This window comes from Apodemus sylvaticus, chromosome 9 (assembly GCF_947179515.1).
Source record: "Apodemus sylvaticus chromosome 9, mApoSyl1.1, whole genome shotgun sequence".
Lineage (NCBI taxonomy): Eukaryota > Metazoa > Chordata > Mammalia > Rodentia > Muridae > Apodemus > Apodemus sylvaticus.
The window spans coordinates 31,978,657-32,003,588 of record NC_067480.1 but is presented as its reverse complement, the minus strand read 5'-3'; the positions used below and the strand labels follow the sequence as shown (position 1 = coordinate 32,003,588).

The 24,932-nt window shown below is 36.3% G+C and overlaps 2 protein-coding genes across 2 annotated transcripts in view; both read left to right on the top strand.

Annotated features, from left to right (window-relative positions):
- Nyap2 (neuronal tyrosine-phosphorylated phosphoinositide-3-kinase adaptor 2) overlaps window positions 1–1,483 on the top strand; it is a 182,542-nt gene extending 181,059 nt beyond the window's left edge. Inside the window, exon 6 of the mRNA XM_052193430.1 lies at window positions 1,152–1,483. Coding sequence (XP_052049390.1) covers window positions 1,152–1,379 — 228 coding nt within the window. The 3' untranslated portion in view covers window positions 1,380–1,483. The remainder of the gene's footprint in view (window positions 1–1,151) is intronic.
- The window catches only part of Rhbdd1 (rhomboid domain containing 1), a 1,230,872-nt gene that overhangs the window by 74,461 nt on the left and 1,131,479 nt on the right, over window positions 1–24,932 (top strand). The window lies entirely within an intron of this gene.

The window sequence follows — 24,932 nt, the reverse complement described above, 5'->3', positions numbered from 1 at the left end:
TGTGTAATATGCAGCTTTCTCTCTCTCTCTCTCTCTCTCTCTCTCTCTCTCTATATATATATATATATATATATATATATATATATACATATATTTATATGTATATCAGTGTATGTTTGACCTATAGTCCCCACTAACCTTTCTTTTTTAACTGAATTAACTGGATGAACTGTTGAGTCGTATTCGCTAAGATTTTTTGTTTATTTGCTTGCTCGTTTTTCATTGTTTTGTAGAGGGCAGTGATTCCATCTCAGATGTTTACTGCTTTATCAAATATTTGGGTTAAAAAAAACTCAGTAGAAAGCTATCAGAGCATATACCCAAACACAGCATGTGCACACAGAGTCACTTCGGCAGGTGGAATTACTTAACATACATGTGCTTGCTTCTATATAGAAACAAAGGCAAGTGTTTAAAACATACTGCAAGAATGAAAATGGTTTTTAGCGACTTCCTAACATGTCATTGAAAAAATAGTTCTTATATTTGAATTTGGGAACAATAACAAAATGGAACCAATATAAACACTGGAATTTGGAAAACTGTTTAGAAAAAATAAAAGTTACTTTGTTTCCACATTGTGGTCTTTTTAACAAACATTTTTTTTTCTTATTTAGTGTGTGTGTGTGAGTGTGTGTATGTGTACATGCATGCACATGTGAATGTGTGTGTGTGTGTGTGTGTGTGTGTGAGAGAGAGAGAGAGAGAGAGAGAGAGAGAGAGAGATCATAACCTATGATCATGGAAGTCAGCGGTCAGAGGACCACTCATGGGAGTCGGCTCTCTCCTACCCCATGCATTCCAGAGTTGAATGAAGGTTTGGTCTTGGAAACCAGCATCTTTGCTTATTTTGCCATGCCATTGGCTTTATTGAGGGTTTCCAAAATATGTTCAGAAGTGCTTACATCCAAAGTGTTACTAAATCATGTCACGATGTTTACCAATTTAAACAGAATATTTATTTATAGCATCCATGCTTTCATTTTTTGCTTCATTTAAGAGTATCGTATTTTACTAATCCATGCTAAACTTTTTTTTTTAAAGTAGGTGTAGAAATAGCTGAGAGTTTTTGAAAGAGCTTCTAGCACAGTGCAAAAGATATGGTTTCATTCCATCTTTTTCTTCTGTATTCACTCTGTTTCTTTTGCTAGGTGGCATGCATGCAGTGGTTTCATGGAGACCATACAATGCTTGAGATGATTGAGAAAAAGCGTTGCTTGTGCAAAGAAATAAAGGCTAGACAGAAAACGGAAAAGGGCCTTTGCAAACAGGATAGCATGCCAATCCTACCCAGCTGGAAGAAGACCGCAGGATCAAAGAAGTACAGTCCTCCGCCGTATTCCAAACAGCAAACGGTATTCTGGGATACTGCCATATGAGCGTGTGCTGACCCGAGCTCCACACTGCTCAATTCAAGGGAGGTCGACGTGGTCTTGTGATATTTAATTGTTCCTTATATTCTTTGTTGATGCGGATTACCACAGGAAGCTGTGAGTAATGTGGCATACCCAAGATAAAATGTGTTTGTCCTTGAAGTTAAGGCACACTTATCCTGGATTATTTTGAATCCAGAATATATGAAATTGTAAATATTTTGCTAGTTTATGAGTGACACCTGAAATAATAATCATTATACATGTTTAAGTTGCAGAGACATCAGAAAAGTTTACTAGATGATATAATTTGGTATGAACTGGTTTGTTATCTCTTTTATATGTAACCCCTGGAAGCCTTTTCTTATTAGTTTTTGCATTTAAAATGTCTTTGTCCTCCTACCCACATCTGGCTTCTCTAGAAGAGCTCACAGGTATAAGTCCTATTTAAACACATAATATGTGATCTGGTGCTAGCAATACGGAAGTTGAATATCCTGTTTGTAGAGATGATCTGCTGCTTTCTAAGTCTTTAAGGGATTGATTGGAAGTGAATGGAAGCATGACACCAGTCTGAATGCCCATGTTACATGGACAGTCTTTTCTACAGTGACTCCATAAGGATTTCTTTCATATCCTTGCATCTTCACTTCGTATTAGCAAGTCAGACTATGGAGAAAGTAGGATACATTGGGACATTGCAGCAGTAAACTTTCCTTCAGAAATAAGGTTTGGGGATATGTGTCCTTGCAGCATTGATCTGATTGGAGGAGACCAGGGTTCACTGTGACATTGGAAGTAACAAAGATGCAAAACCGTAAGAACACAGCTGTTTTCAAAAAGGGTGAAGCAGAGGCATTATAGACAAAATATTTTTAAGTAATATTTTACAGGCATGGTTTTCCACATGAAATAAAGAAATAAACATTCAACTTACTAATTTGCATATTTTATTATATTCCATGCCAACCTTCCTCAAAATTTAAGTCCATTCATGGGAACGTACTTCTTGCCAATCTTTTAAAGCTAATTATTACATTTTTGGGTCATAATCTTCTGTGCATAATTATTGTACCCGTTCTTACTGATTATGACACCAAGACCAAAGATTTATGACCACGTCATTTTTTATTTTGTTTTAAGAAAGAAATAGGAAATACAGGGGATAAAGGATAGGGTGGACTCAACTTTATGTAGTGGTAAAATTTAAGTTAAGAAATTTAATTTAAGAAAAATGGTATATATCTTTTAAAAGTAACTTGTTAGTTGAAGATAAATATTGCCACGGATAAATAAAAATGAGACTATTATATATATTTTGTATATTTAAATTACTATTTATGCTTCCTAAAATGGACAGTATGCGGTTCTTCAGTAACAATCAATTTAGTATTATATTTCTGAGAGGAAAAAGTGTGTTTGAAGTTATCATAGCAGTTTTTCTTGTAAGGGTATTGACAGCAATAGCTCCATGCTGCTCAATAAAACCAAATAAGACAGAAATTAAGGAATTTTTGTAATCTATATTGATAAAAAAAATCTAGTAATTCTTTATCAGTAATAGTTCCTTGAAGAGACTTTGAAATGTTATAACATAATTTTTTAATGTTTTATAATTAATGTATATTTTGATGTCCAATTATAACGCTGAAAGAGTAAGGGATACAGTATAAGAGGGAGCATGTGTTGTGTGTGATTGTGTGTGTGTGTGTGTGTGTGTGTGTGTGTGTGAACAATCAGTGGGAGAACTGTATATAAAAAATGCTTACAGAAGTTGTAACTTCTGCTTGTACAAGTAAGATGGCGACAAAGGCAAAAATAGCAAATATAGCGAACCACAGAGATCTTAAGCAGTTTTAAATGGACACCTTCGCTATGTTTCACCAGCTATGTAGATTTATAATTTAAGTCCAACAGCCAATACAGCACAGATCTGAGAGTGATGGAAACATTTTCAGATGAAAGCATAATTGAAATCAAATGTGTTTATGACTTGAGCTGTGATGACCTCATAGATTTAAGCTAATCAAACACAAGACACCATCCATTAGCATTTCTATGATCTTAGTGCACATTTATTCTGGCTATTGCAGTAATTATGACCCCTCTCTTGACATTTAAGTGTAGGCAATACATTTCTAAGTGTGTCTTTCAAATGCTGATCTTACACATATCACTCTGAATTAGGCAGGAGGTAATTGTTAATGTTGGTCACTTGTTCAAAAGGAAACAGGTACTGAAATGATGTGTGTTGGACTCAGCAAGCCACATGTGTTCTGTCATGCTCATGCCATGGCCATATGTCACACTCCTCCTTCAAATGTGTTATTTTTTAAAGGAGTTATCTTTTTTTGACAATTTGAACTTAGACAACGATTTCCATTTATTTCTCCAAATCTCTCTCTATATGAGAAAGAGTTGGAATATCTTGGAATATCTTGGAAAATGACTTCACTTGGAATTGACTCCAGATCTACTACTCTGTGCCTATATAATATTTAATTGTCTACTGTGACAATTAGCTATTCTATAGTCAGCTTCTTCTTTGTATAGAGTTTCTCTTTGTTGTGAGAAAAGAGTCATTAGTACATAGGAAAAAAAATCATGTTGACTCTCTGGTGGCAATAAATTAGGGCACTTCACCGTATGAATCTGGCTGGAAGATAACCTGCAGTCAGAACATGATGACATGATAATGCTCATATTTCTAGCAGTGCCAAAGAACAAATCATATAAAGGCATGGTTATCAGGCCAAGAGAACTCATACTTATGACAAATAGTCTTTTCGCAGCAAATGTTGTAGAAACAGATTTTTATTGGCTGTCAGTAAGACGCGTTTATGTGTGAAATACTTTCAAGAAGAGAAGACACAAATTTCTGTAGAAATGATGGAAGGAAAAGAGGAAAATACTGTGTTTTCCCCATCACAGACACCAGAGCTTCATGAGAAATCACACTTTATGAAGACACTGCCAGTATCTCCCCCTGTATGCTATTGAAGCAAAAGCTTGAGGTAAAAAGTGATTTTTGAAAATAAGGATTAATTTTCAGTCATGTAATAATTGAGAAAGGAAAGCAAACATAAAGAGGTAAGATATGTATTAATTTATAAAGCATATACTGCTGAACACAAAATAATTGTTTGGACATATGAAAACTTCTAAAAATAGTGACAGTTATGAACTGCTGACAAGTGAGCAGTTAGAGTGCTTCTAGAAAATTGAGATATTGACATAGGTGTGTTCTTGTCTACACCCAGAATTTGGTTTGAGTCTTTTGAACAACTTAAGTAGAAAGTTAACACACCTGAACAGCCCCAGCTAGTTACTGTTCTAATAAAGTCATCAGAACAACGCAACTATAGATACAATCTTTATATTACTTACATGATAAACTCAGTCAGATTCCCAATGTAGGGCTTGGAAATCAACCATGCTTCCATCTGACTTTAAAACAAATATTCCTACAATTTATGGAGTAAGAAATTTGAAGCAAGCTTTAAGTCTCACATGAAAAAGGATTGTAGATAGGATAGAATATCTTCTCCTCATGCACTGTATCCTAAGTTCTAGTGGACGTTAAAGAGAATTGACACATACATTATATAGGAATACTTGCAAAACCTTGCAGATTTGGAATAATAACTAACAAATTGCATAATGTCAATAATTTGATAGCAATCCTTTTTTTTCAGAAATTCATTGTATAATTATAGAGTTTCAGGAATACTTAGAGTTTAACGACATAGATATGGTTGTTGCAATTAAGAAATTCAAGTATACAATCATTAATATTTTCAAAATGAAAAACCAGTTGTTTCCAATAGCATACACAACTCCACATGTTTGGCAGTTTTTAAGTGGTTATATGCAGTGTTCTTGTTGTTTTCTGGTCAAGTGTACAGTCAAAATAAAAGATGAAAATATACTAAATTTATGTCTGAGTATAGCATACGTGTATGTGTGAGCCTCTACCTGTACATTACAATATGTACTGCTATCTGTATAAATCAGTAAAGGATGACACTGTTTTATCATGTTAAATGTAAACATTATGGTTTGGGGTTCGGATGGCTTAAAGCCCTCTCATATTTGGGTCAATTTTATTGGCACAAAATGTGTGTATAATCTGGGAAAAGTCTGGCTACATTTTATTTAGTTATGGTGAAGCTTCAGATTTAAACAGAAACATTAAAAAAAACCATTGTTGAAATTATCTCAAATAAAAATCTATGAATAATCCTTCAAAAGATTCATTTGTTCCCAAATATAACTGGGTTGCCCCACCCTGAAAGCATTTATATTTAAACATGTACACACTCAGATACAGAATACATACTGTATATAATATATATGACAATGTTTAGTATGCACTTCTTTTGTTTGGACTTACCATTTATAGTGTAGCAATTTGTGTAAAGTGCACTGTGATAATAAAACAAATCAAAGCACAGTATGGTCACACTTTTGTTATCTTGCACTAAAAGCGTGTTTACGTATTTAGCAATTGTATGTTTACTTTCTTGACTTTTCAGATATTTGAAACAAATAGCTATGAAAAAATGATATAAACTAATCTGTTTTTTTAGTGGATAATGACACTACATTTTTAAAAGACAGGGTTTTTAAAGAAAACCATTGAACATCTATTCCAACACTAACATGTTTACCATATCTAAAGATCTGAATGTCCTATTGCATTTTTCATAACTCATTAGCAATGTCAGGTATGTGCCTGAATATTTGTGCAAATAAGCATTAGATAACAGATTTCTCTATTCATGTATTCCTAGGCATTTCTATATACATAATGATATAAACACTGATGTTTTAATGTCTCTTAATTTTTGTACTTGATTTTTTAGGTAATATGTAATTATATATGTACTTTGATACTACTGAAGTAACCAGATGTTGTTTGAAAACAAATTGATTTCTCTCTAGTGCATTGACAATATTTTATGATATTTTGTGCTTATCTATTTGTGCTCCCGTGTAATTATAATAAAAGCAATAGTTTAAATTAAATGGATGTCATGTCTCGTATTATTCTCAAAGAAGCAAGATTAAAAGTAAATAGAGTTGAATATAAGTTAAGTATATTCTATACATGTATTACAATTTCAATGTCATTTAATAATTTATATAATAAACATTCATGTTCAAAAGATTTAAAGAAAAGCACACTTTCTTTCAAGTTTTTGGTTTGTTTGTGAGATCATATGAAATGTTGAAGCCTGCTACTGGTAAGTACTAGAGGCCTTAACTCTTTAGCCACATAACACCTGCGTTCCTTAATAACGATTCAGATTCTGTCTCAAGATGATTAGAGGCACTTTGACTTTTCATTTATTCCATCTCCACCTAAAACAAGTCCAATTTAATGATATAACAGTAAAAAATAAAATCCAACACCCCCCAGCCATGCCTTAAGATATGATATTTAGTGTGATAATATTGGATTATGCTTTCTACTGATCATCCTTCTAGAAATGACCTGAATAAAATAATGACTCAGTGCTTACTGTTGTCAAGATATCAGTAAATGAAATATTCCTCAGTATCTGGAACATGATTTGGGGCTCAATAAGTATGCAGTATCCTTTAATGGACTCTAATACCTTCTTTACCAACCACTTTTATGATAATCATACAATTAATGTAAATTTCCATGTTCTTTTTTTCAAGATTTATTTATTTTATATGTATAGATGTGTTGCTTGCATGTATGTATGTGAATGGTACCTGTGAGGTGAAAGGTGTGCCCATTGAGTGGATCCTCTGTATTAAACAACAAGCACTCTTGCTCTTTTGAGTTTTTCTCCAGTTTCTCATGACCATTTCTTAAAAAGAATCTAATGTATTGCCACTGTTTAACTCAGCTCCTCTAGGTGTTAAAATGTTCAGTATAGTACTCCCCTTTTTGATGTAACAAATGATCATTCACATCTTTAAGCCCCCATCACCCCTCAAAGCTTGCATCTCTCCCAATGTATGATAAGTTCCCCATACTTTACATCAATGATCTCTTTAATCATCTTAAGTACCTTGAAATCACTATTCCTTGCTTTGTTACCTCAGGCCTTGATAAAATTATCTTATAAGTCACAGGTGAGTGATTGGCAGACAATTCCCATGCCTTTGTGGTGGTTTGTAGTCTAGGCATATTTACTAGCATGCAGGTATATGCCCAGACATGGATATGTGACAGAAATGACATTAGAATGAGAAAATTCAGAGAAAACAGTATTTATCAAATTATATTGTTTAGAGAAATGATTTTACTTTGGTGTACAGAAAATCAAGACACTCATCTTAGTTAAGGTTTCTATTACTATGAGGTATCTATTTTTTATTACCAAAAGCAACTGGAAGACGAGAGGGTCAGGTGACAGAAGAGCCTCAGGTCACAGTCCATCACTGAGAAAAGTCAGGGCATGAACTCAAGGTAGAAACATAGAACAGGAACTGAAGTAGAGGCCATGGAGGAATGCTACTTACTGGCTTATTCCTTTGGCTTGCTCAACTTGTTTTCTTATCCAGCCTAAGACTATTTGACCCAAGGTGACACCGCACACCATTGACTGAGCTACACAAGATCAATCACTAAGAAAATACCCATGTTGGTTTACAGAACAATCTTTTTTTTTTTTTAAAGTAATTTATTTGTATCAAATGCTGCTCCCTCTTGCCCACCACTCCTATTGAGGCATCTTTTAAGTCATAGTTTCTTCTTCTCAGATAACTGTAGATGATTTCATGTTGACAAAACAGGACAATGTTTTGTCAACTTCACACACACACACACACACACACACACACACACACTACCATCTAATGATAACTTTTCATTTCTCATCTCCAGGAATTCATATTAGTATCAAAATATCAATATAAACCATATTCCAAACTTTAAAAAAAAGTCTTTAAAAATTCAAACCCTTTAAAATTTTAGTCTCTTTAAAACACCTAAAAGTTCACTAAAATATCCAAAGTCTCTCAACTGTGGACTTTTGTGAAATCAAAAGACAAAGGATAAGCTGATTGTTTCTTACTCACTAGAAGAAGCAGGGCACAGTCACAATCAAATCAAATCAAATCCAAACTCCAACAATGTAACCTCACTGTCATAGTTCTATGACCCACTCGGAATCCCTGATAACAAAGGATAGTTCCACTCAGCAACAGCTGCTGTCCTCCTCTGTGGTCATCCCATGGTACTGTCATCTCATGAGTGGTGGTGTCTCTGCTGGTGTTCTGGCTTCTCCAGTGTCAAGTCTCAGTCGCTATCTGTGATCATTTAATGACTTCAAATCCAAGAGCACTGGGTGATTCTAACATATTTCCAAGTTCAGCTGGTAATACAAGGTACAGCCTCAATCCTCTGGATCCCAGCTTCTGTGTGCTGACCCCAAGGAAACACTTCCTATAATATTTTTCTTTAATGACTTTGATCTCTTTTTAATCATAACTGTTTCTTCAGACCTAGTTGACAAGTATCAATTTTCCCAGCATAGCAAAAATTTTACTTCAGTAATTCTGATCTCTTATTAACCACAGCCAATTCTTCAGCCCTAGATAACCAGAACCACATATTGTTAATTCTAACTATTTAATGCACCAAATAGATTCTTTAAGGGACTTTCAAATTTTCCTCTGAAATGTCAGATGCCAGTCTTCCAGTTTTGACTTTTACCAGCACTTTCTTCTAGGTTCCTACAATAATAGATCATTAAGCTTTTAACACTCAATGGCTTTTCTAGAGCTAAGTCACAAAGTCCTGTCTTTTTCCCTTTTCTTTGTTATTACATTTAAATTTTTACAGTTCAGCTGTTGCCCCCTCCTGGTGCACCCTCCCACAGTTCCTCTTCCCATTCCTCCATCCCTTGTCTCCAAGAGGAAGGCCCCCAAGGTTTCCCCAATCCCAAGGGCCTCAAGTCTCTCAAGGGTTAGGTGCAACTTTTCCTGCTGAGGCCAGACCATGCAGTCCTCTGCTATATATATGCTGGGGGGGGGAGGGGTGTCTCGGATCAGATCATGTATACTGTCTTGTTGGTAGGTCAGTGTCTGAGAGGTCTCAGGGATCAGGATTACTTGAGACTGCTGGTCTTCCTATAGGATTGACTTCCTCCTCATCTTCTTGTACCTTTTCCCTAATTCAACCACAGGGGCACCAGACTTCAGTCCATTGGTTGGGACTGCATTTGGAGTCCATTGTATGTATCTGCATCTGTCTCAGTCAGTTGCTTGTTGAGCCTCTCAGAGGACATCCATGCTAGGCTCCTGTCTGTAAGCACACCATAACATCAGCAAAGTTCTGTCTTAATCCATGCCATCAAATGTCCAGGTCTGTCAAGGTAATACCCTAGTTCTGGTAACAATTTCTGTCTTAGTTAAGGTTTCTATTTCTGTGATCAAGACCATAACCAAAAGCTTACAAACCTCAGATCACACTCCATCACTGAAGGATGTCAGGAAAAGAACTCAGAGCATGAACATAGATGCAAGAAGTGAAGCAGAAGTCATAGAGGAAAACTACCAAGTGTGCTCCTCTTGGCTTGCTTAGCCTGCTTCTAATATAATCTAAGACCACCTGCAAAGGGATGGAGCCACCTACAGTAGTTGAGCCTTCCCATATCAATCACTAGTAATGAAATACTCTATATGGCCCAACAGGCTGATCTTATAGAGGTGTTTTCTGCATCATGTTACTCTCTTAGTAGATAATTCTACTGTGTCGAGTTGACCAAAGCAAGACAACACTCATTCTCAAGAAGGCATCTTAGTTAGGTGCTGGGAATAAGGGACTGCAGAATCCTCAGCCATAAATTGAGCCCCTGTAAGACATCACATATCCTCCCACAAGGTCTCTGAGATCACTGAGGAAGAGAAAGTAATCTGATCATGAGAGTAAGAACAGGCAGTAGGTGGCTACAATGAAACAGTCTTTTCAAGACAAAGAAGGGCAGTTATACATGTGAACTCACAATAGTTGTGATAGTATGAGTGAGGCCTAGGCAAGCTTAAGCCACACAAATTCCCAGCAAGGAGAGGGGAGCGAAGCAGAAAACCCCATTTCCAATGGAGGAATCATTGCTAGGAGAGCGAAAGTCAAGTTTCCAGGTGTTGCTGCTGGTAGATCAAGAATTCTCCAGTTGAAGGTCACGCATCTGAGAATACACCAGTACCACAAATAAGACTTGGTGGGGTAATAACAGAAGGTACAAACTTGGGTGCGCAGGGAGAAGCAGCTGGATCTGGAAATAATTGGGGGTTAAATATGAGCAAAGTATACTATAGAAGATGTCAAAGAATTTATAAAACTGAAAAGATTTTAAAGGAGGTATTCTGAGGTAAGTACATAGATAGCTTAAAAATAAAATCCCTCAGGTGATTCTAACATGTTTGAGAACAAGAAGAGAGATTCTCAAACTTTATTGCACATTCTCATTACACTGAGATCTTCATAACAGGAGATTGAAACTACAAAGTATGAGGTTTGACACTTCTCGCTGGGTTCTGGAACATGCTGATGCTTTAGTCCACAGACAACCCATTTGAGCAGCCACCACTAGGCATCTGCCTTCTCCACCTATGTTTAGGAAGACATTGGCTTCCAGTATCTACAGCAGAGCAGCAGTGTCAGAGAGAAGCTCAGACAAAGGTACTGCAGCTGAATCCTGGGGATTTTTAGAGATTCACATCTTAGCTCTGTCCCCAGTTATCTGTATATTGAGGGAAGTGAACCTGTTTCACATATCTGTCATAATGATTTGTCTGTGCATCAAAGTTTGAGAAATACTATTGTGGTCAGATCATGTTCTCTTTTACCCATAAAAACACAGAATATCCACTTTGGCATATTTGCTTTTTAAGACTCATTTCTGGGTCCCACCATCAGAGACTCTGAATTTATCATGGTCAGGACCAGAAATTTTTACCTCTTTATTCTCCTTTATTTTTGTTTCTACTCACACAGATTCCCAAGGGACAATAATATATAGGTGGTATTGAGAAAGTCAATCAGAATCACTCTATAACATATATACTAAATTATATGATTTCTCCTAGAAATAAAACTTCAGCCACAGAGCTAAGTGGAAGAACCATCCCTTTATGTTTCTCTCCATCCAAATTACTCACAGAACTTCATAACAGAGAGTGGTATTGAAAAAAAAAGACTATTATGAAATTAAGTTCTTGCAATTGGTCATTTGGATTACCTGTGGTTCATGAGAACACATTTATATTTAAAACTATTGTAAATATTACTTAGCAATTAGTATCTACTAACCCTAATATTAATGGCAGTATTAGAAATGTTGCTATGTTCCCACAATTAGAGTTGATGTGTACTTCTCAATAGCTACAATTTCTTCCCCAAGTATCATACTTGAAACTCCCAGGTGTAATAATTCTTTTAAAGGTTTCTTTGTGGGGAGTTTGTCTTACACATTACATGATAAGTTCCAGAAATGAAAGATGTTATTGTATATTTTAAATCTTACATTACCAGAAGTCCTAAGCCAATTACTTTGCACATAAATATACTGCCAACTGCCTATTGACCTAAAGGATACTTATCAAAATTCTCCTATGTACTAAACAAAACAAAATCAGTGTGCTTATAAAATTTACATTCCAATTGATTTACATATTGCTTGAGTTTATAGTGTCTAGCCCTCTCCTCATTATATAAAACAAATTCTACTTGAGATCTTTATGACACTTTGTGATTTATAGCTCAAGTTTTGTGTATGTATCTGTATATCATCTAAGAAATTATTTTTCTATGCCTACCCCTATGTATTTATTGAATACCTACAAAGTTATCAAAGTTAATCAGAATAGTTTGATTGATGCATAAAATCCAACAAAGAAAAATATATTAGAAGTCTGTAAGAGATTTATCAAATAAAAACAGAAATATAATGTTAACTAGGAATTCCTAGTTGATTAGTCTACAAAATGCATTCTCTTAATGACTCCTTATGCTTATAATTCATGTAAGGTGACAATGATGTGTGTAAGAGCCTTAGCAAGAGACAGCTACCCTTCCCCTAGAGTTTACAAAATAGGTATGATTCATGTGGAGGTATTACCAAATCAATTTACATTATTCAAATCTTAAGAATCATAAATTATGGTAAACAAAACACAGATGTGGCAGAATTAGCCAATGTTCAAATAGCTGCAAGACCCAGAGGATTTCTCAGCATGCAATAAGGACACATGCTCCACTATGTTCATAGCAGCCTTATTTATAATAGCCAGAAGATGGAAAGAACCCAGATGTCCCTCAATGGAGTAATGGATACAGAAAATGTGGTGTATTTACACAATGGAATACTACTCAGCAATTAAAAACAACGAATTCATGAAATTCTTAGGCAAATGGTTGGAACTGGAAAATATCATCCTAAGTGAGGTAACCCAGCACAAAAGAACACACATGGAATGCAGTCACTGAGTGGATATTAACCCAGAAGCTCTGAATACCCAAGACACAATTCACATATCAAATGATTCCCAAGAAGGAAGGAAAGGGCGCTGGTCCTGGAAAGGCTTGATGCAGAACCTTCTTAGAGAAGGGGATTACCTTCCTTCTTAGGGAAGGAAGAGGGCTTATGGGACATATGTGGAGCGGGTAACTGGGAAAGGGGAAATCATTTGGAATGTAAACAAAGAATATAGAAAAAAAAGAAAAAAAAGAATAAATTATCTCTCCCACAAGAAGTTACTTTGCCAACTGTCCTCATCTCGGGGATTTGGCAGAGATCACAGAAAGGTGATAGTGTTCTTTGGCGTCCTTTGCAAACACCTACATTTCTTGTGATAAAATGAATCTGAAGACTGGGATACAGATAATTAGGAAAAATCTAGAAATCCTTAGATATGGCTATATAAAATTATAAATGGTCTGCATGCCTGAAGACTGTAGATTTTTTTCTATGACTTTGCTTCAGGTGTTTGAGTTACTATGTATTACTCTTTAATTTTCATGGTCTGTGGTACCATTTCATCATACAAGTTAGGTAGTGTCCTGCTTTGCTATGGAAACCAGGTAACCCAAGATCATTTTTTTTTTATTGTGGTGACAGATATTTTCCCTTGGAGCATGGGAAAGAGTAGTCCACATTGATTTAAAATTTACTGTAATCTTCCTGCTGTAACCTGCCCCCGCCCCCAAATGCTAGGATTATGGACATGGGCCAAATCTATTTTTCACATGTAGGTGTCCCCAAGACACAGATTTCATCAGTATTCTCTAAAGATCTCAGAATTTGAATGGATACATCAGACAAAAGAGGGCTCCATATTTTCAAACATTGTGACCGACAGACAGCATACTAAATAAACAGAACTTGCATCAGTGGTCCACGAGACGGTCCATGGTTCTCTGAAACATAGGACTGGGCATGATGGTAAGTGGCATCTGTGTAAATGCAAGCATGCAGGAAAGTTATGAAATCAGAGTAAGACTTGAATCATGCAATTTTAAAGCAATTGCCATTCACATCAGATATAGCAATATAAACTCTTTAAAACCACTTTTCCTTATTTTTAAATAAATGTGTGGCCATATTTCAAACTAATATTAGGATTTCACAAAATAAAAAATTGCAGAAGCTGGTCAAAAAGGAACATAAGATGAGGACAATGGGCTCTAAGAAGCAAGATAGTATGCTAAAAATGAAAGCAAAATTTAGCCTTGATATTTTTTGCCATTCTTTATAGGAGGTTCTTTCTGCTTTAAAATGACTTGTTCATTTAATGTAAGCAGATGAAATGAGGTATGAAAAGTGAATTGTCAGCTATTCAAAGTCTTGGGGAACTTTTCAGATGATGGTATGGGCTGTAAAGTTCCTAGAATATAAGGGACGTGATGTATTGAGGTACTGCAGCTGTGTGCACAGTGTACAGATGATGTCACGATTGGAGACATGGTCTGCATTATATAACATTGCAGAAGATACTGGTTCAATTTCTAATGCCCACGGGACAGCTTATAACACTATGTAACTCCAGTTTCAGGGATCAAATACATCTTATGGCCTATGTGGGCACCAGGAATACATATGGTACACAGGCATATGCACAGAAAAAAACCCAGTCATACAGATAAAATAGTAAAATAATTTTATTTTAAATAAATGAGTGTTTGAATGTACTAAATAGTACATTTCTGGCTCTCACTACTGATCAATATACCTGAAATGAAAAATCCATAGTGAAATATTTCCTGAAAATTAATATGAATAAAGTGAGACAAAGCAGACAAGTAAAGGAAGAAACAAATCTGTAATGAATTATAGTTAACAAATTAATCAATTAATCATCAGAACTGAACATATTACACAAATCTTGAAGGTCAACCTTATGCTGTACCAATATAAAACTAAGATACTAGGGAGACACCTGCAGTTCCTTCAAAGCTCTCTCTCTTTCTGTCTGTCTGTCTGTCTGTCTGTCTGTCTCTCTCTCTCTCTCTCTCTCTCTCTCTATATATATATATATATATATATATATATGTGTGTGTGTGTGTGTGTGTGTGTGCATTTGTGTGTGCATTTATGTGTGTTTCTGTGTGTGCATGCAATAGCTTGCTGGTTTAGAAGGATGCCTTTGTAGCCCTCTGATATACCTTCTAGGCGACTTGTCTGCTTTGGTGGTGTTGGAAAATCTGTGAGATCATTTGGATCTGGCTATATTGGTTGGATACATGTCCATTTTAAAACAATGGAGTATTTTTCACGTCATTCATGCAATTCATAATTTTGCATATGATTTTTCTTAAACATCTTCTTTCCGCAATTCATACAAACCTCAGTTCTTACCACATATGAAATTGCTAATGTTTTCATGAATATTCTGAAATATACAAAGGAGGAAAACAGGCAAATTACCTAAAGATGTGAACCTATGAAATCAAAACTAGTTTCGGTGCCTGAAACGCCATGGTGGACAGGTATAGGATGGATCGATCCTTGGTGATCCTCAAAGGAATGTGATCAACAGCCATTTGGTAAAAGGAAAGTAGTGGCAAGCCCCAAACTCAGTAGAAAAGCAGCAGTATCCCTCAAGGACAGATAACCATCTCCCTTGACTCCACAGTCTGCATCTTTGTGCACAAATGCATAATGTAAGAATACATGTCCACCTGCACTGTCATACCCAAGGCTTTGTGGGCTAACTCCACCTAGCAACATGAGTGTTAGGTTAGGAAGGACTTTCAAACCATAGCAGATACCTTATAGTTTTTTTGAAGCATATCTTCATTTTTTAAATTGCTAAGTTGTATAATGCTATTAATATAAAGTGTGAAATAAATTTACTTCTGTTATATTTCTCTCTATATTAGGGACATGGAGAGAGAGATTTTCTTATCCTCTTTCATTTTGCTTTGGGTAAGGAGGAATGATATTTCAATTCCAGTCTGGAATAAAATTCTTTGCTCAGACACCTTTCATGATGGCATTGAACAGCCTTCTCATGTCCTAAGGTTTGAGGCATGCCACACATAACAGCAGATATTTGACTTTAAAATATACTATCATCTCATACCTTGAAAACAGGAAAATTATTAAGGCTAAATTAATTTTTAACATTTATCCAATATAGTAAACATTTTCTGATCACTTTCAAACCTTATCTTTCTAGGGAAGGATGGCTGTAAGCAAAATATTATATACAAATGTGGAAGGAGTAACAACATAACATAGAGAAAATATGGAAACATGACCAGATGGGTCCCCTTATCAACACGGTGGTGGGCTGCCACTGAGCAGCTGATCCGAACTCAGGCTTCCCTTCTGTCATTCACTCCATTCTCTTCCCAATCCTGTTGTCTTCCTGTTCTAGTTGCCAAGGTACCAAACTTGACATTTCCTTGAACTCTTTTTCTAGTTTTTGATATAGAATCATTGTGGATGGTGCAGGTTTCTAGTATGAACAAACTGATTATAGATTCACTTCCTGTAACTTCTTAAATGAAGATCAGTCAACAGTCATTCTGAAACAAAACAAAACAAAACAAAAAACAATTTTCACCTATTAGAAACTTGAAAACAATAATTTAAATGTATACATTCTTTCTAAATCATTATGGGTTAAGATTTCCCCAAAGTATACACACAAGCAGAATTATGGATATCAAGTTTTTAAAATTACATTTATTTAAAATTTTCTATCTATCTATCTATCTATCTATCTATCTATCTATCTATCTATCTATCTATCATGGGAATAGCAAGTGTCACAGAATGCATATGGAGGCCCAAAGACAACCTGAAGAAATAGTTCCCACATTCCACCACATTTGTTCTAGGTGTCAGACTAAGTTGGGGATACTTGATGTGTAAGCATCTTTATCAACTAAACCATCTGACCAGCACCAGATCTTCTTAAGGGTAGACAAATATAAAGCAAAAGTATAAAAACAAATCTAGGACAAAGATTTATGATGGTATGTGTCACAGAGGTCCTGATGAAGTCAGGAAAGGGCCCTCAGAGAGCTCATCATATGGTGGATTGATAGTCTTTCTTTACTCAGAAGTAGGAATGGAAGCAGCTCCTTAAGGTGGAGGCCGGGAGGTCCCCACACTGCCTTTCCTGTTATTGGCCAATTGTCTTTATGGAAGGGGGCCTAGAGGCATCATGTATCTACAGTACACAATAATCTAAGGTTTTAATACCTAACAAAGTTCTGTATTAAACTGGCTGACTCTGCATTCTTTAACAGATGTGTAGGAATCGGTGAAATGGAATTGAAATGAATAATAAGGGCAACTTGCCTGACAGGTCTTCTGATGTGCCACTGAAGCGTTTTCATAAAGATCAGACCACTGTGAAAGAAAGAGAAGAAGCAAGAGTGTGGAATAGAAAGCATCAAAGAGAAGTAAAATATATCTATAAACGATCACAAGTAAAAAACTAGTATTGAAGAAAACAAAACAAACAAAAAACCCCTCAACTATGCTACAGAATTCTATAGATAAGTTAGCTGATGATAGACTGTGCCTTATTTTGTAATGATTGCTGAGAGGAAAAGAACTCTTAAGTATACGCAAACTCGGTATTCCATTGTTTAGAAGTTGGATAGGTTTTACTAAAATAAATGATGCTGCAGATAGCAAGGAAAGAGATAGAGCAATTGCTTGTGTCATAAACATGTAAAGGCCTCAAAAAAGTGTAACATATAAAGACAAAAAGCAACAAACAAAAAAAAATCAAACCAAGCAAACAAAAAAACCAGGCCAGATATGCTGTTGCTTCCTTGTAATTCCAGTACTCAGTAGGTGGAAGATGGAAGATTAGACCAATATCAGGAAGTCCAAGGTCTACCTCAGCTACTTAGAAAAATTAAGGTTAGTCTAGATTACACAAGACTCTATTTCAAAAATGAAATCAAAGCTAGCTCGGTGGTGAAGAGTGTTTGCCATTTTTCTAAAGGACTGAGTTCCATTCCCAGGTCCTATATAGATGCGCTAAAATATTTGAAATTCTAGTACTAGAGGTTCCAATATTCCTTTCTGGCCACCACATTGTTCTTCCTTGGACATATTGGACAGATATATAAGCAGGCAAGCACACACACACACAAAATGAAATCAGTATGAAAATTCAAAAATTAAAACATGCATCAGGAAATTCATATTAGAAACAAATAGAAACACACAAAATAAGTTAATAAAAAATTACAAATGAAATGCCACATGCAGATATTGTAGCTCATCAGATACAACAAAATTTAAATGGCTGATAGGCATAGCAAATAATCATCAGGCATCAATTCCCATGATTATTTCAAATAAACCACATTGATAAAATTTTTAAGAAGACAGTTCTGGATGTACCCATAAAAACTGTCACTACACACATGTGTAAGTCAGTTTGCTGCCACTACTTGTCATGTGTGAACAGTTGGGTGTGATTTATGTAAATGGTTGAATTAAAATTATATATTAACATTTGTATGAATTAAAATATTATCAGTGTATGCTGTAGTGATATAAGATCCCCAAAATGTTAGTGGATTAAAACACAAGGGGGTTTGTTGGCATTTGCATATAGCTTTCCTCAGGTTTTTTGGGGGTCTTTGTGGTCCATCTTGGATACGGGTATATACACTAGTCTGGACCCTTTTCTTGTAACTCCAAAGATGGGCTTGGCTATGCAGACAGCTCCTAGAGATTCCACCATAGGATTCATGCCTCCTCATTTACATTTTCTGCACATGAATATGTGCACTCAAGAATTCTGAAAACTGACTCCTTGTGTCATTATGAAATAACAGATGTAGGAAAAACAAGGTAGATTGTATGTTATTATTCACTATTTTATTCTTATCTGATTCTACAGCATTTTAAATTTCCATTGCTACTTTCAAAAGATGTGTATATGTGAATGTGTATCTATGCTGTACTATTTTAAATGGTAAAGCAAATTGTTGAGGATGATATGGTGGGATTCTGTATATTGAGAGTAGGAACAAGGTACTTAGGCTTAATGTATCATTATATACTAGTTAAAATATAATCATACAGATTCACCAATGCATTTTTTGAAGATGCTTGAGTTTTTTTAATCATACCATTTCTTCAGATGGGGAAGATTGCTATTAAAAAGTGTCCAGATCAATGTACTTGCTAACTATAGTTTGAATGTCCCGGCTTATGTGTAGTTACTAATGATATTTTATAGTGGGACAAGAAATGTTAGTCCGGTCAGATTAAACATTCCTCTTGAGAACTTTCATTCTCATCACTTTCCTGTTGCCTTTCAGGTTTTAAGCCAGGAGAAGTATTTTAGAAAAAAATGTTGATCCTTTTACCTTTTGTTAATCAACACACAGAGACACAAGCATATGTTCATGCACACACGTGTATAGTTAACATAAAGTGCCCTCTACCCATCTTATGATGACCTAATAGGCATTAGTGGCTAGCTATATATAGCTGTAGGCAGCTGAGAGTTCAAAGAGCATAACTATGCTATTAACAGGTCAGGTGTAACTAGCCAGAGTCTGTACCTTTAATTTATACTTACACATTGCTGCTCTCATGGAAACCAAAGTATAGTTCTGATTTCAGATCTGAAACTTGTGGGAGGCCAGACTCTCAGTCTTTTAGATATATTGACAACCTCCTTGCATGCCAGGTCACTACAGTGGGAAGGGGAAGGTGGATGTTCACAGATGGGTGACAGGTCAGATGACAGCTCTATGAAGCCCAGGTTTCTGACACAGACTGGAGGTGGAAGTCATCCTGATGCTAGTGTGTGCTCTGAAGATCCTCATCTCAGGACTTTTCTGGCAGGATTGCTTCTGCACTGACTATCATCCTCACCACCTTAGAAAGAGCATTCCTGTATCCATCCTGCCGAGCTAATATGCTTGGAGTTTGGTGAAGCTAGGATTGACAGATGTTCTTCCCATGGCTACCACTGGGTTTTAGTTCCTGATTACAATGTACGGAAAGAAGCACTTCCTCATGGATTGTGGCCATTATTCAGGCCACAATAAACTCAATATTAAGTTTCAACTAGATTCACAGAAACACAAAGATGCCCCTACCCACAGCAAAGTGTTTGAAAGTAGATTACAGACAATACCATCTTTTGCCTGTCAAAATTGAGATGGTGGCAGGGATTCCTGGCAGAGAGCAATAGAAGGATGTGTAGTAGATGCAGAGGATTTATAAGCTATGGAATAGCAAGCCAGTCATACTACTTTCTGTCATCACTGTGATGAATTTGGCAATTGCCACAAAATAGAAATAATGGTTTTAGTTAAAATACTTTTATTGATCTAAATAAACTGTTTATTAATAGTTTCTTAATACCAGCAGACAGATAAATGCCAACATATATTACACATTTTAAATACTCAATGTATTTTACACAAAAGTAACTAATAGAATCTTCAGTTCTGTCATTGTTTTCTTAGCAGCAGGTAATGCCTTTGAGAACATATTTTTCTGGCCTGGTGTCTTTCCTATTTACTTTGGCTACAGATTATCTCTTGAGCATTTTGCCCTGCACGGAAAATTAAAATACACTTGGGTGGGACCAAAATGGTTCAGAAAAAGTTTCCCAAATTATCAAGCACTGGTGTGCTGGTCTCTAATAAAATAAAATACATCTTCTATGTTTCCTAAACCTTAAATTCTTGACTATGGTGGTGGTGACTGATAGAATTGTCTTGAGTCCGGGAAATTTGGAAACTTAAAAGGATTTTATGAAATTTCTATGGAAAACCCTAAAATACAACAGCAGTCATATGAAGTATAATATAGATACCTAGAACTAGAAGAATATCATGGAGATGTAAAGGTGATGAGATTATTTCTTTGCCAAGAGAAAAAATCAAAGTGATAGAAACATGAAGCATATGTGTAAAGCAGAGGTGGGAATTGTGAAACCTTCACGGTTGGAAATCCAGAAAGGTCAACACATGCTGTGTACACATCTTCTGCATCAGGGACTAGAGGTTTACACACGTCAGAAATGCCTAACAAAAATTAAGGGCAACAGTATGATTGTCAACTATTTAGATCAACAATAGAGAAGATACATTGAGCCAAACTACCACACTGCCTTTCTTGTGAGTGGAAACTATTATTCTCACTAAAGAAATTGGATAGACAGAAGAGATGGCTGAGTGAGTGAAGAATTTGACACAGAAGTTTGAGGACTTGCATTTGGAGCTGCAGAACCTTAAGAAAGCCAGAGAGAAGCATACATCTATGACACCAATACTTCTACAGGAGTATGGGAGGCAGAGAGGAATATCCCAAGGAGCTTATGTGTCATATGTAGTGGTGAAGAACACACTCAGGGTGACATACAAGATTATCCTCATGTCTTTACACATTCACATGGCACTCATGCATTCACATATGCATAGATAAGCATGCGTGCATCACACACACACACACACACAAACTAACCCACAAATAAAAATAAAAGGATTTCTTATCCTAGGCTGCTTGATCTCTGTTTTATCCTCCAACCCAGAATATATATCTAACCTAATTCTCCCTTCTGCATAAAGGCCCCCAACAATTCTCTCCTGTCTGAGGAGAAAGTTCTGTTCCTTAGCCAAGCAACACATTTCTTAACCTGCTTCCTTCCATCAGTGAATGAGCAAGTCTTGCTAACCTTATGCCCCTATCCAGATAAATGGGTTAGATGATCCATTCCTTTGTAGAAATTAGGGCAATATAGTCAAGATTTCAGTATGTGTAGAACTAAGAATGCATGAATAAAAAAATTATAAAACTGTAAAAATGTCTTTGCTTGGATGCTGGAGAGATGATGGCTCAGAGGTTAAGAATTCTTAACCGTTCTTACTGAAAACTTGGGTTCAGTTCCCAGCATCCACATGGCGGCTTATAATTGTCTTTAACCCCAGTTTCAGATGATCCAATCTCTTCTTACCTCCTCAGGAACCAGGCATGCATTTGGTACATTTGCATGCATTCAGAGAAAATCAAACCAACCCAAAAACATTCCTACACATAAAATGAAATTAACCAAAATATCTTTTTTGCTTAATTTCTAAAAGATAATCTTTACCCTTGATAAATCTAGCAGAAGATAAACTATAAGTTCAATATGTTGAGATGTTTTATTAAAATTAACTATTTCATGACTATTTGGAGGTCTGATTAAAATATATGTTGACTCTGAGTGGTTCCTAAATATACATTTGTGAAATTAGTTAATTCAGAAAAACAAATAGATGGCAGAATTAATAAGCATCCTGAGTCAGAAATGTCTATTAAACACTTAACTAAAATAGCAGTTGGGTTTGAATTTTTCCAGTCTAGAGCTAAAAATAATAATCCTTAATACACTTAAATGCCTAGGAATTCTTTAAAAATGTGATATTAAATACAAAATTGAAGCCAAATATGCATACTCATTGATTTATCTCTTATAACTTATGCAAAATCTATTTTTTCCTGTTTATCTGTTAAAGATAGATTTTTACCCTCAAATGTCAGTCTTCCTTTAGTCTTCATTTGTTCTTAGCACATTAATGTTACACAGAAACCTAAGTCTCCTGAAGGTGTAAAGGGCCTTATTCTCCCCATGTCTGAATATGGATACCACACAGATCACTGTAAAACAGTGGTATGGGATCTGAGCAGATTAAATCAGATATACAGTTAATGCGGACAGTGAATTCAACAACAGATGAAAACAGGAAGAAACACGTTGGGAAGTCTTTACTGCATAGAAGTCAATTAAGGAAAACAATCATTAAAATGTTTGGGTTAAAAACCCATGGCCATCCAGAGACAGCCCCACCTGGGTTTTCATCCCACATGCATACACCAAACCCAGACACTTGGATTCCAAGAAGTGCTTGCTCACAGGAGTACAGCTGTCTCCTGAGAGGCTCTGCCAGACCCTGACCAATATATACGCTGATGCTCACAGCCAGCGAACCATGGAACTGAGCCCTGGGACCCCTTTGGAGAAGTTAGGGGAAGGACTGAAGGAGCTGAAAGAGCCTTATCTGACATAAATGGGAGGGGATGCCCTTGGTCCTGTGAAGGCTTGATGCCCCAATGTAGAAGAATACTAGGGCAGTCAGGTAGGAGTGGGGAGGTGGGTGGGGGAGCACCCTCATAGAAGCAGGGTAGTGGGAATGGATAGGCATTTACAGAAGGGAAATCAGGAAAGAGGATAATATTTGAAATGTAAATAAAATATCTATTAAAAAGCATGAATTGGACCAAAACTTGGTGGATATGAACAAGCCTCTAGGTTTTCTTATTTCTTCTTTCCCTCTTAACAATTATAATCATTTGAGGAGAAATTCACTGAAGATTAGAGTAGGACATATGTTTATTTCAGCTGGAGACATTAGGAATGTATGGAGTTATTAGGAATGTATGCGATGGTTTGGCTGGATGATAAATAGCTTGTACTGCAGGTGATCAACTGAGTTCATCTGATTTCAATTACAGGGTTTATGTCTCCCATTTACTTATAAGAAGGCACTATAAAATTTAATCACCCTGAGTCAAAAGACTGTGACCAATCTAATATTTATTTGCTATGCCATTCCTTAGATTTTAATCCCAAGGGCTCAAGGTATAATTTTGTAACCAGATAAACAAAAATAAGGCTGAAGAGAAACTAACTGAATTAGTTATAAAGAATATACACAGCAAATGAATAAATTCATGAGCTCTTAAGACATTTAACATGAATTCCTTGTTTCTAAAGGAGATAACACTTAAAATGATAAGTCCATTTGCCTGTTGGGAATAAGGAGTTTTTCACTCCAGCTTCCTTCGGACTTAATTATCGTCTCCACCTCTACCCTCTTTCCTTTCTTTCATCTCTTTGGGTTCTAGTAAAGTCAGTTCATCCTGGGTATCTTGTTTAGGGAGAGGGTTTGGACTGGAACTATATAGTTGCTTCACCCAGGTCTCCACCCTGATTTCTGCATGTTATGAAGTTTCTCAGATTCCAGCATATGAATGAACCCCTTGTAGTAAATCATTCTCTGGTATAAGCTGAATAAAATATGTATGTTGGTTAGTGCTAGTTGTCAAGTTGACAGAATCCCGGGTCACCTTAGAGATGATTCTCTGGGCTTACCTGTGGGAGGATTATCTTGATTACTGATTGATATGGAGGGACACATTTACTGTGGTGAGACAACTCCAGAGGCTGGGTTGCTGTGTCTTCCTGCAATGATGGATTGGAACTTGACCCAAAATAAGTGACTTTTGTCACTCTATTTTATCATCTGGACAGGCAAAGAAACTAAGATATAAGGTAGAACCTTTTTCTCTTTGACTTAATAATGTCCAGTTATATGTGGTTTTAGTCATAAAATAATAACATAGGTCACTACGTTAATATGATATATGCATGCAACAACAATTAATGAAAAGATAAGATACGGATTTAAAGAAGAACAGAGAAGAAATTAGATGGGAGGGTTTAGAGGTCAGGAAAGAGAATGGAGACATGAGGTAATTATATCCCAAATCAGAAAATAAATAAATCATTAAAAATGTGTATGATTATGATGGAGAATGAAAATACAAAAAACACAAACATTTTTAAAAGCCAAACATAACCAAGGTTGTTAACATGTTACAGGTTTGTAAAGTATATCATTGTTTTAAAGTTTTTCTCAATTTTAAGACATTGGATGTATGGAATGTGCATGTGGTAGGGGCACCCAGGCCTCAGTGCACAGGTGTGGTAGGGGCAACTAGGCCTCAGTGCACAGGTGTGGTAGGGGCACCCAGGCCTCAGTGCACAGGTGTGGTAGGGGCACCCAGGCCTCAGTGCACGGGTGTGGTAGGGGCACCCAGGCCTCAGTGCATGGGTGTGGTAGGGGCACCCAGGTCTCAGTGCACAGGTGTGGTAGGGGCACCCAGGCCTCAGTGCACAGGTGTGGTAGGGGCACCCAGGCCTCAGTGCACAGGTGGAGGTGAGAGGGTGATCATGCAGACATGCTCTTCTTTTTCGTCCTTTACAAATTTTCTATGGATTGAGCTGGACTGAAGTCACAAAGCTCTTGTG